We start from the raw sequence: 17,689 nt of genomic DNA, 5'->3' as shown, positions 1-17,689 counted from the left end.
GACTGGAAGGAGCTGCAGTCCAGTAATATCTGGAGGGGTATAGGTCAGAAAAGGTAAGAGGCCATTCACCTTTCAGTCATGCTGGTTTCTATACATCTTGTACCATCCTGTAAAATCTCTTTTAGAGAAATATGCACACAGTGGAAGCAAAATCCATCTTAAATTCAGGTGTGCATGTAAATAGCAGTGCAATATACAGTTGTACCTTTGTTTTCGAACTCCTTGTGACTCAAACGTTTTGACTCCCGAACGCCGCAAACCTGGGAGTGTGTGTTCCAGTTTGCAAACTTTTTTGGGAAGCCGAGTGTCTGAGGTGGCTTCCGCAGCTTTTGGTTGAGTGCAGGAAGCTCCTGCAGCCAATCGGAAGCCGCACCCTGGTTTTCGGAAGTCGAACAGACTTCTGGAACGGATTCCGTTTGAGAACAAAGGTTCGGACTGTACTGGCTGATTTGAACCAGACTGCTGCAGTGGAAGAGAAGGGGAGCAGGGCCACTGCATTAGCTCTAATGAGACCTCTGCTCCTTCTGGCTCTTCCTCTGGCCATTATAGGAAGATCTTGAAGAACTGGTGCCCAAGTTTGCTTCCCCCCCTTCATCTCTCCGTCCCCACTCTCTTTTCTTCTGTGTTGTGTCTTATTAGTGTTAAGCCTGAAGGCTGCAAACTGTTCTGGGAGCCTCTTTGGCTGAAGTGCAGGGTAAAACTGCTTTTAATTAAGTATCATGGACCTTATTGTAAAAAGACATAAACATTTACATAGCCCGCTTGCCACAATGGCATCTTTCTTTCTTTCTTTCTTTCTTTCTTTCTTTCTTTCTTTCTTTTTCTTTTTAATTGATACACCAAAAAAGAAACAAAACAAAAATAGAATGAAAATGTTGATAAACACAATATTAATTACAAAACAATAAAACAAAAATTGGTCTTTAGACTATAGACCCGACTTCCCATCTATTCCTTATTTCAATTATATATTACTTGTTGCCAGTACGCACCTTTATTTTAAATTGACTAATTCTTAATTCATCTTAGGTCTCATATCTTACTTAAAGCTACTACTGAAATTATTCGAATGCTGCAACAGAGTTTAAACTGCTGTAATTATTTTTCAAATCAACTTTGAAGACCTCCCATTTTGAGACAAATTCCTGTTTTGGTTTGTTCTTCATCTTTTCTGATAGGCTGTCTAACTGCATATTTTGTCAGTTTTTGAGTCCAATCATGAATAGAGGGGATTTCATTACTCTTCCATTTTGTAGCAATAAGAACTTTTGCTGCAACTGTAGCATATAAAAAATACCCTTCATTTTTTTCAGGATATCCAAATCTGTAATCCCTAGAAGATAAGCTTCTGATTTTCTCTTAAAGGAAATCTTTAGCATTTTTTGTAATTCTGCTCTCCCAAAATGCTTGGATTTTCTTACATAGCCACCACATGTGATAGAAAGTGCCAGATTTATCTCCACACCTCCAGCAGTTACTTGGGACACTTTTGTACATCTTTGAGAATTTCCAGGGTGTTAGATACCAATGGTGTTGCAATTTTAGAAAATTCTCTCTTAAGACATAACAATTCGTAAATTTCTAATTATTTTTCCACAAATTTTCCCATTGAGGCATGGTTATTGAGTACCCAAAGTCTTGTTACCACTTGATCATGGCTGCTGTAACCTCCTCCTCCTTGAATTCCCAGTCAAGGAGAAGTCGGTATACCTTGGAAAGGGTTTTTCTTTTTCTTTTAGAATTTACTAATTCGGATTTGAATCGAGAGATTTCTGCTGCAAAACCCTTTTGTTTATCAGATTTGAATTTTTCATGTACCTGATGGTACTGAAACTAATCTGAGATGTACTCTTTTATTTCCTTGAAGCTTTCTAATTTTAGTTGGTTGTCTTCTTCCTTTAATAGTGTTTTATATGTTGGACAAGTTTCCTGGGTATTTTTCCTTTTCACCATAGAGGCTTCAATTGGGGAAGTCCACAATGCCATTTTTCATGCAACCAAGCAATCCAGGATGAGGACTATATGTGCAAGACTGCAGGATTTAGAACCGGGATTGATTTTATATTTCCTTGAATTGGGCCTGCATCCAACTCTTCTGTGTAAGCTCCCTCTCAACAGTACATTTGGTGAAGGGCACTTTAGAACAATGCCTACTTTGCGGTTTATTCATCAAAAGACAAGGCATAAGTGACCTTCCTTCCCACAGTTTCTGTCTTCATCATTTGCAATGACTACCACTGCAAAGTGAAAATTGAAATGCAGGAATTTGTGAACTGCCTTATTATCAAAGACCAGATGGTGCTCCTTCACTCAAAAGAACCTCTGCCAACTGGAGACTTGGTGGTACCATGACAACTGGTGCAGAGAAATCTTTAGATTCCTCAGATCATCATATATGGGGCCTATCCCAGCATAGAAGGGGATCTCTGGGGAGAGGAGACAACCATTCTCCTCAACCCCCAACTGAGACAGCAAGGGGCTGCTTTGGGGAAGAAAGGAAAGAAACCAACCAACCGAAAGAAACTGGATGGATAATCACTATATTTTTTGCAGAATAACTTTCTATTTGGTAATATATATGCTTAAATATTCCCAACTTTTAGTGTGTACCAGCAACAAGTAGTCAATGTCTTCTACGTTTTTCTCCTCATGTCATCATGTCTGCATCCCTAAAAAGTTCAATGGTAGGGATGGGAGACCTCAGGCCCAGGGCCCAAATGTGCTCTCCCCCCCCCCCCCCCCGGCTGCTGCATCTGACTCTTGGAACTCTCCTCAGGCCATATTCCCCCCCAAGGCACAACCCTCATCTAGGCTGCTTTGCACTCTCCTTAAATGTTTTTGCCTGGCTAGAATTTGCCCTTCAATTCTGAAGATGCTTCTTGCTTGACTGGATGGAGGACAGTATTTAAAACAGTACTCAGGACAAGAGATCAAAGAATGCCAATGTAAACAGGTATGTCTTCAAAAAATCATATTTCAGCAGGGAGTGCATTCTATAGTACTAGACCCACTGGTGAAAAAGCCTGGCCTCCCGTAACCACAAGACAATCATTCTTAGGCTGCAGCAAGACTAACCTGCAGAATGATATACAAAGTCTAACTTCTAAAATGAAATATGAACAACCTAAACTTTATTTCAACCCGCAAATAGGAAAAATAGGATACAACAGCAAAAGGGATGCTAAGGAAACCTTGGTGATGCTGACAACTAGTATCCTCTGGAATCTGGTTAGCAGAATCTGCTCTCCGCTTACCAACAAAATTTCATGGAAATTCAATTTTTCACTTCTCTGTTTGTTGGAAGCACTTTGCATTAGGATAACCAGAACCAGTCTATTATCATCCAAGTTGGATAGATCTCTTGGTTCCAGATCAGTCTCAAGCACCCTAATGCCAAAGGCTGCAAAAGTAAACTTTGAATGACACAGGGAATGAACATGTTGATAGAGGAACAAATGGTAATTTGCAAATCTGGACTGTAGGAGAGCTGCCCTTAAATATCCAGCAGGCTAAATGGAGTTGTAGTTTCTGACTATTCATGTTTGGTGTTTCTTGCGGTTGGGGGCATGGAAACATCATTTTAGCCTTCAAGTGCTTAGGGAACTTGTCCCAAGAGGTTTTCAGAGCAACTAATGTGGGACATGTGGTGCAATTTCTATAGTCTCTACATGTTCTATAATTACATGTCATTTCCTTAACTTTGCGGCTGAGTCGTGCAGGATTCCACAATGCACCATTGTTCTGAATAGAATTTTTTTTTTAGTTGATGACTAAATCCTGAAGATTTACAGAAGCCCCTTCCCCAAGCTGGTACCTCAGGATTTTGGGGGCTACACAGCAATTTGAGATTAGGGAAATGTGAGCTTGCTGGGCACTGGTGATTACATAAAATACATTGTTCACTACTGCAAGGCAAGACCTATTTTGGAAAGGGGTGCTTCCATTCTGAATAAACCTGTAGTCTTGCTTATAGCAGCAGGAACAGCTTGATTCCAAATAAACAGCTCTCCCACACCAGCAATGAACCATTTGTTTCAGTGTCTGTCAAAGGTGTCCCACAGAAGGCTGTGTGATCCTGTAACACACAATCCAGTTGCTTGGAGCAGCTATGCACTTGCTTCCTGTTTATTCTCCACTTGGACCTTTTCCTTCTTTTGTGTTTATGACATAATGATAAAGGCACAAAAATCCTGTCCTTCAAGGTTCTCAGGGGGCTGGGGAATTTCACAGAAATATGGTTAATCTCTCTCCTACAATGACATTTCATCTGTAAAACTACAGCGCTAGCACTCTTCCCATCTGGTGGTATGGCTGACAATTTCCCCTATAATGGGACAAAACCTGGCAATTTTCCCGCGGTGCAAAAGGAGACTGTGATTTTTCATTTTAGAGAGGCAGAAATGTTCCCCCTCCAGTGACATTTCATTGCTCCCAATATGAGAGAGGCTCAAGAGTTTTCTACAGGAAGAGCCATATCCAACCTCTGCAAGTTTCCGAGTTTTCCATGCTGGAAACAAGAGGAAATGTTTCAGTCATTTTGTTCTTACGCCAACAGCAGACCACCAGAAGATAAAGAGAAATTAGACGCTGTGGGTTAAACCACAGAGCCTAGGACTTGCCGATCAGAAGGTCGGCGGTTCGAATCCCCGCAACGGGGTGAGCTCCCGTTGCTCAATCCAGCCTCCTGCCAACCTAGCAGTTCGAAAGCATGTCAAAGTGCAAGTAGATAAATAGGTACTGCTCTGGCGGGAAGGTAAACAGCATTTCCATGCGCTGCTCTGGTTCGCCAGAAGCGGCTTAGTCATGCTGGCCACATGACCCGGAAGCTGTACACCGGCTCCCTCGGCCAATAAAGCAAGATGAGCGTGCAACCCCAGTCAGCCACGACTGGACCTAATGGTCAGGGGTCCCTTTACCTTTTTACAGATTTCTAGGGTTGGAACTCATCCAGATTTGTGCTCATCCCTCACCTAGAAAGCATGGGTCTGAGCAGTTTCCCGCTTATCCCATGCTTTCTAGGCATGGGTCTGAGTGGTTTTGGACTTGCCCTGCTGTTTTCCATGGGAAAATCAGATAAATTTGAGCAAATGTCAACCTGGAGAAAACCTGTTTGAAGTTTGCCCCAATTCAGCAGTGAAGATCAAGTTTTCTTGGGGGAAAGCGGTGGGTCAAGGGCAAGTCTTGATGGTAGTTATGCTGAAAGTCACTTACTGCTATTGGAGTAACCTAGAGCATTGATTTGTGATAATGCTTCTCCCTTGCCTAGATCAAGGATGGAGCAATGTGGATGGGTGGAGAAACCTCTAACCTCTGCATGGTTAGAAGGTAGCCTGCTGTACAATTTTGCCTCTGGCTCTGCCCACCACTGGCATGTTATGGTCACTGAAAGGCAGCTGTCATGCCAAAAAAGGCTCCTTGCCTCTGCTGCAGAAAGTATACAGAGCTGCTACGAGGCTCACACTATATGGCAGTACTACTCACAAGGGAATGGTCATTTGGGAGAACCAGCACCTCCCATGTAAGTGCTGAAAAAAGGGCTGTTGGTTGCACAAGCCATCATGGAATATCACCTGCCTTATTGCTCATAGTTTGTAGGAAATGAAGATTACATGAACACTGAAACCCAATCACACTGCAGGAAGAACAATTAGCCACAATAAAAGCGAGACTCTGCAGTTGCTGAGAATACAGGCTTGGTGGGATGTGAAATTCTATCCTTCTAAGGCACTGAAAAAGAGCTCAATAAAATCAGGACTATACACTCCGCCGAGTCTGGTCTGGGACTGTAATAAATTCAATTCAATATGCACTCCGCCACTGGGTGTGTGTGAAGGGGGGGAGTTGGAACTTTTCCAGGAATCTTATCCTTGGCTCTAACGCACCTACCCAGAGGTGTGACCTTGATACTGCTTGAATATCACAGTACAGAAAACCCAGCTATGCTTTTTATGTCACTGCTACCTCTACAATGGCCACCTGCCAAGAACGAAACAGTTCTGCAAAGAGTGGCTTCTCTCTAGGAGGCACTCCCAGAACAGCATGGGACAAGGAAGGTTGAGCAAGGGAGTTGCTTTCAAGGCCACAAGCAGCGGATTTATCTTGATAACTTTTTAAGGCTACTGCATTACCCACAGTATTGTGGGGTGGTTCAGCCAACACTGCCATATACATGTCGGAAAATTTCTGGGTGGCAGAGTAAGGTAAGGAACATACTTTCTTTGACATAAAGAAACAGATTCATTTGGTATGGCTGTAGATTGTGCACAGAAAGAGGTACATATTTCCAGTTGCATGGTGCATATCCTAAGGCCAACCCACAGCAATGCATTACAGGTATATCCACCTGTGACACGTAACAGAAACACAATTGGAAGGTGCTTCAATACAATCTGCATTTTGATTAAACACAACTAGTTATTAAATATTTCCTTTTGAAAATTCATCTGTAAAGGCCAGAGTCACTTTTTTTTGTTTTTTGTTTTGATCCCCAATGAACTGCCTCAATTCCAACTTGCAAGTCTGCTGAACCACAATTGACTGAGGGCCAATGCTTCTGAAGGATAGGGAAAAATCAATATCAGACGTCAAGGGAGAGGTCAAATTGAACTTGTTTTCACAATTGGCTTGTATGCGCTCTAAAGGACACTGCAGCAGCAGCAGAACAAAGAAACAAACCAAGCCAAGGTCTCCGGTGTTGAAAAAGGGAAGGAAATGAATCCAGCCTGCTTCTTGATGCTTATATTATGAATCTGAGGTGGTACAATAATCAGACACTGGGAGGAAAGAGTGAAAAAATTGTGGCTGTCCAATGAACTCTAGTGATAGATATCAGGATATAATCATACGCTTGGAACAGCCATCTAATTGGGCTTCTGTGACATCTCCCACTAAGTGGAAGCGATAAAGCCGAAGAGGTCATTTTTGTAACCTGGTTATTAGGGGTTAGGGATTGATTCAATAGCAAAAAGAAAAGAAAAACTGCAAGCTACTACAGCATCATGGATGGGAGAAATGGCTATTTTCCTAGGAAAACAGCACCTTTGAGATATAAACTCTGTCAAGAGGAACATGCTCATATTTTGTCTGTACTTTTTGTGGACAAAAGAAAATAAACAAAACATGACAAAACACATGCCAGGAGAATATGCCAATCTAAACAGGAAAACATGCAGCCATTGTGAACCTTATCAGAGTTTGCATAATGGGATCAACATGTGCAAAAGTTAAGGAGACAGAGAGGTCTTGTTCCGCTTTAGGAAACGGACGTAAGATCATGTGACAAAGGAGATCAGTCACAGAAAAAGGGAAGAAAACTTGTTCCTCACAGAAGTCCTGTTTTAAGTTCAGATGCAGCAATAAACCAGGCTTTGTCATTAGAGAAATGGGTGATGCCATGCCTCATGCTTGCATGTCTCTCCTTCCACCTTCCTTCGTGCAAGAGGGTTTGATGCTGGTTTAAGGGCAAGCTATGGTTTCCACAAACCATAGTCTGCTGCATTCAGATGGAATGACAAACAATGGTTTGCAAAAACAGAAGCTAAAGCCTACCAATCTCTTCCCTTTCAGCATGATGGAAAGAAGGGAACACATCCAACTATAGTCAGGCCACCCCTCTAAAATATAGTTTGTTTACGCAAGACAAGCATTCTGATTCAATTGAATTAGGCTGGTTCACTGAGATTAAATCCCCCATGGATTCTTGGTTCAGGTATAAGAACAACTTGTTCTACTTTATAAATCCTGAGTCAAAATAATCTAGCTAAAATGACTCAGCCCCTTGAGAAATTCTTTACATAAGGGTTTAATCTGGATTAAAACATCTGTGTAATTTAACGTAGACAAAAATAGTTAAGGATAACTCAACATCTACATAACACTTGTTCAGATTGAAAACCTATTCCAGTTATCCACTTAACTGTAAATCACTACTGGTTTCATTTTCTACTCTCTTTAGCGCATCAACTTGCCAAATTCTTTGAATATTTCATTTCAACTGCATTGGCATTTTCTCTTATTAAGTGATGCAGGTGGAGCTGTGGTCTAAACCACGGAGCCTCTTGGGCTTGGTGATCAGAAGGTTGGAGGTTTGAATCCACGTGATGGGGTGAGCTCCTGTTGCTGCCTCAGCTTTTGACAACCCAGCAGTTCGAAAGCATCCCAGAGCAGGTGGATAAATAGGTAGTTCTGTGGCAAGAAGGTAAACAGCATTTCCGTGAGCTCTGGCACTCATCACAGTGTTGCGTTGCACCAGAAGCGCTTTAGTCATGCTGGCCACATGACCCAGAAAGCTGTCTGCAGACAAACGCCGGCTCCCTTGGCCTGAAAGCGAGATGAGCGCCGCACCCCATAGTCTCCTTTGACTGTCCATGGGTCCTTTACCTTTACCTTCCCTTATTAAAGGGGGAGAGGCACATAACCAAACTGATGTGTGAAAATGTGAGCTGAGTGAGTTCAGAATGTGGTAAAAGCATGTCGAACACACTACCCAACAAGCAGCTGGCATCTTTGGGACAGCATGGGAATGAACAGTGGGTTGTTACCAGTGGTGGAGTTATAAAGCAGTCACACAACCACATCACCACATACTGAACTCTACATGGATACGGTCAACCCCTATTTTCAACATACCAATTTGAGAATGTGATTTGATCTTTTATGTCAGGTGTGGGGAACCTTTACTAAGACTGAGGGCTGCATTCCATCATGAGCAATCTTCTCGTGGTCACATGCCAATGGTGGGCAGGGCTAGAGGCGAAGGTGGTTGGAGCAAAGTGTGCAACTTTTACCTTTGCTTAGGAGGCTACATTCCAGCCATGAAAATGTCCGAGGTTTCTGCACACACACTCCACACATGCAAGCAAGAGGCATTATCACAGCTGAGTGGCACATTCCGCCCAGGCAAATGTACTTGAAGAGGATGCAGAGCAGGGCCAGTGCAAGGAGTGGCCTGGGAGGTGGGGTGTGTCCTGATGGCCGGGCAGAGATGCCTGCAGGGCTGTACTTGCCACCCAGGCTACAGGTTCTCCATCTCTGCTTTAGTAGCTACATTCATCTTAGTTGTTATAGAAAATAGTGTATGACCTGCAATTTAATATCACCATTTCTGATTTGCAAAACCACCACATTAATAATTAAAAGCTGACTCCCAAACTGGAAGCACTCTTCAGATGGCAACTAATGAAAAATGGGCTTTGGATTAAATTTTGAGGATCAGAATAACTTAGTTCAAAACCAATCTCTCTCTCCTGTCCTTTTAAAAAGCAATTAGCTGAATCTTTGCAAGAGATTTATTTCAATTCTGGCTGGAAAATGCATCAGGCGGGGCCTTATAGCAATTGCACATCTCTTGTTCAGGGGGACAGAAAGCAATGGTGTGGGTCCCGTTCCCCATGCATTAAAGCAACTATTCATAAAATGCTTTGCCATTCCCTCCGCCTTCCACACCCAGGGATTTCCCATGTACTTTGAGCTTTCAGTTTGACATTAAGATATCTGAGAACCCAGTGAACCAGAAACTGAAGTGAGCTCTGGGTGTTACTCATTCTGGCAGGAGGGTAAGGTTCGGTTGTACAGAGATATAAACAGCACCAAAGTAAAAACTATTGTGCATGCTGCTCTTACTTTGGCAATCACAGCAGGAAGAGGATATATTCTGTTCACTTCCAGCTGGTAATACTTTGTGTCAGAAGTAAGCTTGATAACTGATTACTAAGAAAAAACTAAGGTTTCTTCTCCCCCCCCCCAATAGACCTGCCATTGAGATATATATTTTTATATAAAATAAGTACAAATCCTATTTTCTCATTCATCCTTCCGTGGGCCAAAATATACTCACATTTGGAGTGCCTGTCACACAGGGCGGACGCTCGCATGTCGCACAGTCTTATTGTCCCCTTGCTGCTGCTGTAGACAAAGGTGTTGCAGTGGTGCGGATGGAACTCTGCAGCCGTAATCACTTCTGTCAGCTCCTCCATGTTTGCTGGTTTTATATCTACAATATCTGGCAGAAGTGAATCAAGGCAGAACAAACAGCACAGAGCAGGAGGCCTAACATGATGTCCCAAGGAAGTGGGGAGGAGACAAGAGACTGCCATATATCTGGACTGGGGAGACCTGGGTAGAACTCACTTCTCGTTTGTGAATCTGAAACTAGGCCAACTACTAACCTTCTGAGTAACATACCTGAGATGTTATGAGGATAGAAGGGGATAATAAGAGAAGTTATCGCCTACCTGTCTGGGTGCCTGCATGTTAGCTCATTTACACTAAGCTATGGCTTGGTTTAATGTTATGTGTAAATGAGGGCAATCTGTGCATATTTATTTGTTTATATTTTGTTTATCAAAATATGTATATATTGCAGTTTCACAAAAATACTGGAGTGGTATACAACAATTATAAAAGCAATGAAAACATGCAAAAACAGAATTAAAACCATAGATCACTGGCTACTGCAAGAGAAATATTATCTGCACAAGCCCGGTGGTATAGGAAAGTTTCCAGATCGTCCACTGGAAGAGTTTTCCATAGGACTAGGCAAGTAACATGAAAGACTCAGTTTCGTGTTGACATCAGATGAATCTCACCAACTTGGGGGACAAATATCAACGCTTCAACAGATGTTCTCAGGTGTGATATAAGAATTCAGGTGGTCCTTAAGGTACCCTGGATCCACGTTATTCAGGGTTTTATAAATTATTACCAGAAATTTATACTTGGCTAGGTAGTGCAGATGCTTTAATAAAAGTGTAACATGCTGTCAATCAACTGCCCCCATCAGCAGTTTAGTTGCTGCACTTTGGATTACAACTGCCTGCCAGTCCGACTGAGCTGATGCAAGTTGTAGTCCAAAACATCAGGAATGGTAGCTTTGCAAAGGATGGTCTAGACCAAATCCTTCTCTAGCTCCATCCCTTTCAGTTGGAATGTTGTGCATATTATCAAGTCTCTTATGCATCCTCATGCTGTAACATGCCGTGGTGCTAGAAAGAACACTCATTCAAAGCACGTTGATTTATCTGCCATCAACCATGTGCTAGGTGATTGACTCAAAATGAATCCTAACTCATTAGTCAACTAGGTTGCCCCCTGGCTGATGGTAGGCACACAATAGATTTTCTATTTCAGAAAGCAAAATCAATCTGTAACACCATGGGCAATCATCTGAGGAAAATAAACAGACTAGTCAGATGAAATAAAAGGCCGAGGTAAGTCACATAAATACCAGCCACTTGCTCTCACAAAAACAAGTTATTAGCTCCTACTTTTCTTGTCTCCTGGATTTTCTTTGTTGCTTATATCGGAGCAGACACTCTCCATTCTCTGCTAGTTGCCCTAGCATATGTAAGCTATCCTCAGTGGGATTGTATTTTGGTAATTATAAATGTCCACTGCAAGGAGGCGAAAAACCCCAGCTCAGTCACCAAAACCTTACAATTTACCAGTAACCATGCTTTAACTGGGATAGGGCAACTACTTTATGGCATTCATGACCTTAATGACTCAACAAAATAGCAAGCTATCTATCATTAAGTGTCTCCTTCCTTCTTTTCCTCTTACCAAATATTTTAGTTTGGCATACATTAACAAAATTGTTCCTCAAAGTGACAGCCTCATTGGTCTCGTTTGCACCTAATGCTATACTATGTTTAATATCAACCAAAGTTAATAAATCATGGTTTAGTGTCATGTGCGAATGAGGCCACTGGCTCCACAGAACAAAGGAATTCCTCTGATCAGGCTAAAGTCCAATTAGTTTAACAAAAAATGCTTTTCAAATATGGTTTTCCTTAACAGGCCAAGAAATTGATTCTCTCTGGTTGCCCATGATGCATGAGCCTAGGTCAAGAACTGAAGAGGTGGGAGTCAGGGCATGCAACTGTTTCTAGAGACCACTGGTTGAAATGGAGGTGGCTTAGAACATGGAACTATAACAATTCCTTGTCTGTTGTGAGTCTCCAGTATTGAGTGAAAGTGAATGGGAGACCGTTTGATTATAAGGGATTGGACACAAGGTTTCCTTTCTAGAAGCCCATCTCCTGATCTTCCCTCCCTCCCTTAAACAAAAGTCTTTGCTAGTGAAGAAGGGTCTATAAGCCCTTGCCTAGAATATGCATTAGTTGTATCCTATGCAATCATGTCCTGACCACACTAGAACAGGGTGAAGTGAGAATCATCTGTGAAGGAAGACCTACTAATAATGCCCTAGGGTATTACTAACCTGACCCCCCCTTCATTCCAGGAAGCACCAGGAACAGCTTAAGCAGGCTATGTTTCATCACATGGCCTGCCCAGGTTCCTTTGTTAGAACTGCATTAAACAGGTGATCACAATTCCACAATCTTTTCTGCCTACTCACTCTGGTCAGCTAATTTCCTACTATATCTGCTTGGCTATCGTCACATGATAACCCTCCATTATCCAGGCTTTCTTTTGTTCACAGTCTACTCATTCTCCACCTGAAACTTGGCTAATTTCTTGTGTTAATTACAGGGCAATGCTATGCGTGTTTATTCAGAAGAAATTCCCACTGTATCCAGTGGGGTTTAACTCCCTAGTCACTGTGTTTAATACTGTATCCTTAATTTCCTTTCCAGTATGGGAGAAATATATTTCCTGACCTTGCCCCATCCTGATAACTTCACAGCTCCTCAGAAACCTCTCTGGGTTCCCACCTATTCTTCCCCTTTTCACACCTGCATAAACCTGTAGTCCTGGGAGAATGAAGCGCATATGCACAGAAAACATGTAAAAAGCAGGGCAATGGAAGACTATGAGGGCTAACAAGAGTTATATCACCAATTCGTAACACATTGAAGCAAAGGGCAGAATATGTACACTGACACCAACTTCACCAACAATTGATCTTTAGAGGAGATAAAATGTCTTTTCAATACAGAATTGGAGCAAAATTGAGATTGTGGCTAGGAATGTTTTGAGCATTCCTTGATTCCAATAAAAAAATAATAATAAAGAGCAGCACCCCATACAAAAACAGGGCAGTATATATCCAGGATGCAATGTGGTGCTTTCAGACCATATTATTTCCAAGCAAAATAACAGGAAATCTGTCTGACTTGGGGTATTTTTTAGTCTCACATCCACACTAATTAAAACTCAGCCTGTGCTTCTTTATTGATTTTAGTGCAAGGAAAGCTAGCAGCTAAAGTAACTGCTTACTTTCAGATTACAACCGTTTGCTTTGGTTCAAGATGGAAGAGTTATGATTCCTGCCCCCTGCAACCCAAGGGACAAAATGAAACAGTTTTAAAAAAATAGCCAAGGCATCACGCTAGAAAAGCTTTCCAATAATTGCTGCCGGGGTTGGTTTTTTTTCAATTCTTCACATTTCGATCCAAGATGGAATCACAGATGGACACAATTGTAAGATTCAGGGTATTTACTGGCATTTTTTCCTCAGCTGGCCTTACCATTCAGAGAAAAAGGCCTGATAAGTGCAGATGATCTTTTGATGATTGGCTCCCTCAGTCATTGCTCTGAGATGGTGGCCACTGATGTCAAGCAGTTTTAGATTTCACACTACAAAAACCCCAGCATGGGCCAATTCTGTTGGCTTTGTGAAGCCTTAGTGTGGATAAAGGGGAGGAGGAGGGAAAAGCACAGAGGCATTCTTTGCCCCATACGGAAAACAAATTAAGTTCCTGCTGCTAACAGGGGCGAATGGGAGGTTAGGAACATCCTTCTCCTGTAGGGATTACTGGGAAAATGTGGCTGTGTGAAAAATACTTTCCTTAATGTAGCATTATATGATGGGGAAATTGAATAGTTGGATATACCACCCTCCTCATCTTCTCATAAATGAAACTTGTGTTTCAGAGAGATAAGGGATCCAATTCACTGGGGCACGTCCCCGTACACAAGTCCTATTGGAATAAGCATGCGACTTTCCACCCTTATTGATAAATTTAAAAACTAGAGAATCGCCAGGTCCAGATGGCATCTACCCCAAAATTATTAAAGAACTCAAATGTTAAATTGCTGATTTAACAAAGCTATGGAACTTTACCCTAATATTAGCATCTGTAACCAGAGGGGCAGGAAGTGGGAAATGAAAGTTACATGCCATTTGGTTTAACATCTATTCCAGGCAAGTTTATGGAAACAATTTTTAAAGACAAAATGTTCAAGCATATAGGAGAAAATGTGCTGGAAAAGAGTCAACATGGCTTCTGCAAACCATCTCTGTAACCTTTTAAAATTGTTTGAAATGGTAAGTAAGCAGGCTGATAGAAGTGATCTGGTAGACACTGTGTATTGGTCTTCCAAAAAGCTTTTTGATAAATGTCTTCATCAAAGCCTTCTGAGTAAACCAAGCAGTTATGGAATAAATGGATGGGTCCTCTTATAGATCAGTAACTGGTTAAAAGAACAGAAAGCAGAGATTAGGCATAAATGGACAGTTCTCCCAATGGAGGAATCTGAGTTCCACAAGGATCAATATTGAGGTTGGAGCTTTTTGAGCTTATTCATAAATTACATGAATAGTGAGGTGTCCAAGTATACTTATGACTTTGAATTATTTTGGATTGTCAAAACAAAACAAAACAAAACAAAACAAAACAAAACAAAAGGATTGTGAAGAGCCCCAAAATGAATTCATCAAATTGGGTGAATAGACAATAATATTGCAAGTAAAGTTCAACAGTGAGGCACACTGAGGCAAAAAATATATATCCTAATCTCTACACACTGATGAGGTTTGAACTGACAGTGATTGATCAGGAAAAAGACCTTGGAATCATGGTGGATACCTTGATGGAAATGTTGGCACAGGATGTGGCAGCTATGAAAAAGGTAAAGTCCATGTTATGGATAATTAGGGAAAAGTTTGGGAAAATATACACTCCAAGATCAGAGGAAGCACATATCTGAATACTAGTTGCTGGGGAGTAACCAGCAGGGCATCAGACACCCCCAAGCAAGCACAAACGGCAACCTATTCTATTGGTGGCAACAGAATACTTCTTTCAAGCCCAATTTCAGCTGGGAGGGGGTGGGGCAGAGCAGGCTACAGGCACCAGGAAACGTCTCTCTGGGCAGTTGTGCACCCCCAGGCAACACGTTGGCAATCCTTGCTTTAATAAATCTCTCAACCTCCTAGCTGCAAGACCGGAGTAAGAAACGCTGACTTGTATTATAGTGTTGCACATCAGAGCACAAGAAGCTGCCTTATACTGAGTCAGACTTACTGGTCAATCTCAGTATTATCTACCCTGACTGGCAGCTGCTCTCCAGAGTTTCAGACAGTCACATTCCCAGCCCTACCTGGAGATACTGGGGCATTCTGCACTCTGAATCTGTGACCTGCTGCATACACAGCAGATGCTTGACCACTGAGCTACAGCCCTTCCCCTTGTGCTAAGTTTATTATGTGTGTGAAATACTTCGAATGTTCAATAAATATTAATGTTCATTGTGAAACCATATGAAACGCTTTCTTCCAGTGACAGTCAATGTAGAGAGGTTTCCCATCCCTGGTCTGCATGTGCAGTGCTTCCTCACCACTACTTGGCTTCTTTGTGCCAATGGAAACACTTCATGTCATGTTGGTGATGTTCTAGTTTCAAGCTGCTTCAGCCAAACGGGAGGGAAATAATCTGGTGAAAGTGTGAAAAAGCAGTGCACTGTCTGTCCATAGATTCCAAGTCCTGCTAGTACTGTACACTTCAGTACCTGCCTGTAATATCTATGCTGCCAGTCTTCTTGTCAGCTGGAAGGATGGTCCTTCAATTAAAATCACAAGCTGGGAAACCAAGAAATATGGGCACTTTTCCCAGCCTAGCAAAGAATCGCCTTGGCTGCATTATTTGCATTACTACTGATATGGTATGGAATCTTTTATCCTTATTTTGCTTTCATTGAACACTGTATCGCTCATCGCAATTTAGCCAGGAGCAGGACGTGGGAGTGAAACCAATGCATAGGAAAAAGGCAGCAAGTATACACATCGCATGCAAAGTCACTGGCAGAGCTCAGAATGAAAAGAATATTAACACGTGTGATTTAATTTTACCTACAGAGACGCTTTGATTTAGCTTCTCAAGCCATGCAACTTTACAGCAGCCTCATTGACCAATGAGACTACTCTGGAGGAAGTGGTTTTAGTGGATCTAGCTTCTTTAGAAAGTAAAAATTTGATTTATTTGTGGACTTTGCACCAATGATGTTTCAGGTATGTCAGATGGCATTATTATTATGGACCTATAGGAAGATTTGTCAATCTGTATTGACTTACTTAAAATATATTGCAAATGGCACGAATGCGCACAGAGGTTTTGTGACATGCACCGTATCTGAATTAGGATGAAGCTCCTCCCTCGGCATAATTTTCACTTACAACTCAAGAAGGATTTCATCCTGGCTCTCTAAGGGACAAAAGGCAGGTTCATTAATCCACTGCATGCTTCTGCCCCAGGGGATATTGAGACCTTGTTAAATAGAATCTGCACTTGACCAAGGAAGGAGCTGTCGGCACACATGACACAGTTCTGATATTGAAAATGTTAAGCTCATTGACTTCAGTGGAAATAACTGGACATAAGTAGCTTGGAAATTGCAAATCCCTGAACTCACCATGCACACACAAATAAATAAATAAATAAGCAAATAATATAAATATGCTAACGGATACAGTGGCAGAGCACCTGCTTTGCAAGCAGATGGTGGCATTTAAATCCTTTGTGTGTCCAGGTAAGGCTCCTATCTGAAACCCTGGGATGCCACAGCCAGTCAGTATAGAGCAGGGATGGAAAACCTGTGGCCCTCCAGATGTTCATAGATTGCAACTCCCACCATCTCTAACCACTGGTCATCTTGCCTGAGACTGACGGGAGCTGGAGTCTAGCCAGGGCCAGGGATTTTCAATCCCTAGTGCAGATCATCTTGAACTAGATGGGCCGACCGTCTGAGTTAGCATAAGCTTCCTATGGCTACCCCACACATTTAAATGGACATATACTGACTCAGTGGTTGATATTATGGTGACAAATCTCATAGCTAGGGCCAACAATGATTTCCCCCCTAACAGGCCAGCTTTGTCTTAGATTTCAGTAAATAAGTGAGACTTCACTTTTAGTCTGTTCTTTCTGGAAACATCTAATGGGCCATGGCTGGCCCGAGACGTTTTGGCACCTGAGGCAAACCACCAAGAAGGAAGGCGTGAGCGAAGATCTACTTCAGGAACAAGGGGGGAGGGAAATAAAGATTGGCCTTGGGATCTGTTGCCCCTGCAGATCCTGCAGCCTGAGGCGGTCGCTTCACCTTGCCTCACGTGCTGGCCCTGCATGAACCAAAGATGTGCTCTCCCAGAACCTTATTTTGCAAGGAATTTTGTGCATACACGAGGACGCAAAATGTAACTAGCCAAGTTAGATTGAATTTATTGATTTTATCTGGTACATTTTTGTGCATGATTGTTGTGTTCCCTTTCCCCTTAATAAAATTATTTATATTTTGACACTTGGCCTTAATTTTAATAGGAAAATTATCTTAACAATGTTTTGTTAAGTTCTGTGTCCTCTGGCCCTAAACTCAAAGCATCTCTCTTTATTTTCCCTGGAACTGGGCTAAAGAGAGGGGAAATAGATGGGTGGGCTAGGGTGTGGCAGGAAATTCATCCTGTCTGTTGGTAGCCCCTTGTTAAGTCTTCTTTTTGGGGAGAACCACTTAA

General features: G+C 42.1%; 1 protein-coding gene across 5 annotated transcripts in view; it reads right to left on the bottom strand.

The window, feature by feature from the left end:
* Positions 1 to 17,689, bottom strand: part of PPP2R2B (protein phosphatase 2 regulatory subunit Bbeta) — a 250,394-nt gene that overhangs the window by 15,806 nt on the left and 216,899 nt on the right. For all 5 annotated transcript variants that reach the window (XM_080997195.1, XM_080997196.1, XM_080997197.1 and 2 more), the window contains one exon: positions 9,836 to 10,000. In XM_080997195.1, the coding sequence (XP_080853321.1) occupies positions 9,836 to 10,000 (165 nt within the window). The remainder of the gene's footprint in view (positions 1 to 9,835; positions 10,001 to 17,689) is intronic.

This window comes from Podarcis pityusensis (genome assembly GCF_964106645.2).
Source record: "Podarcis pityusensis genome assembly, chromosome: 2".
Lineage (NCBI taxonomy): Eukaryota > Metazoa > Chordata > Lepidosauria > Squamata > Lacertidae > Podarcis > Podarcis pityusensis.
Note: the sequence above shows the minus strand (reverse complement) of the source record. Positions and strands in the feature narration are given on the sequence as shown.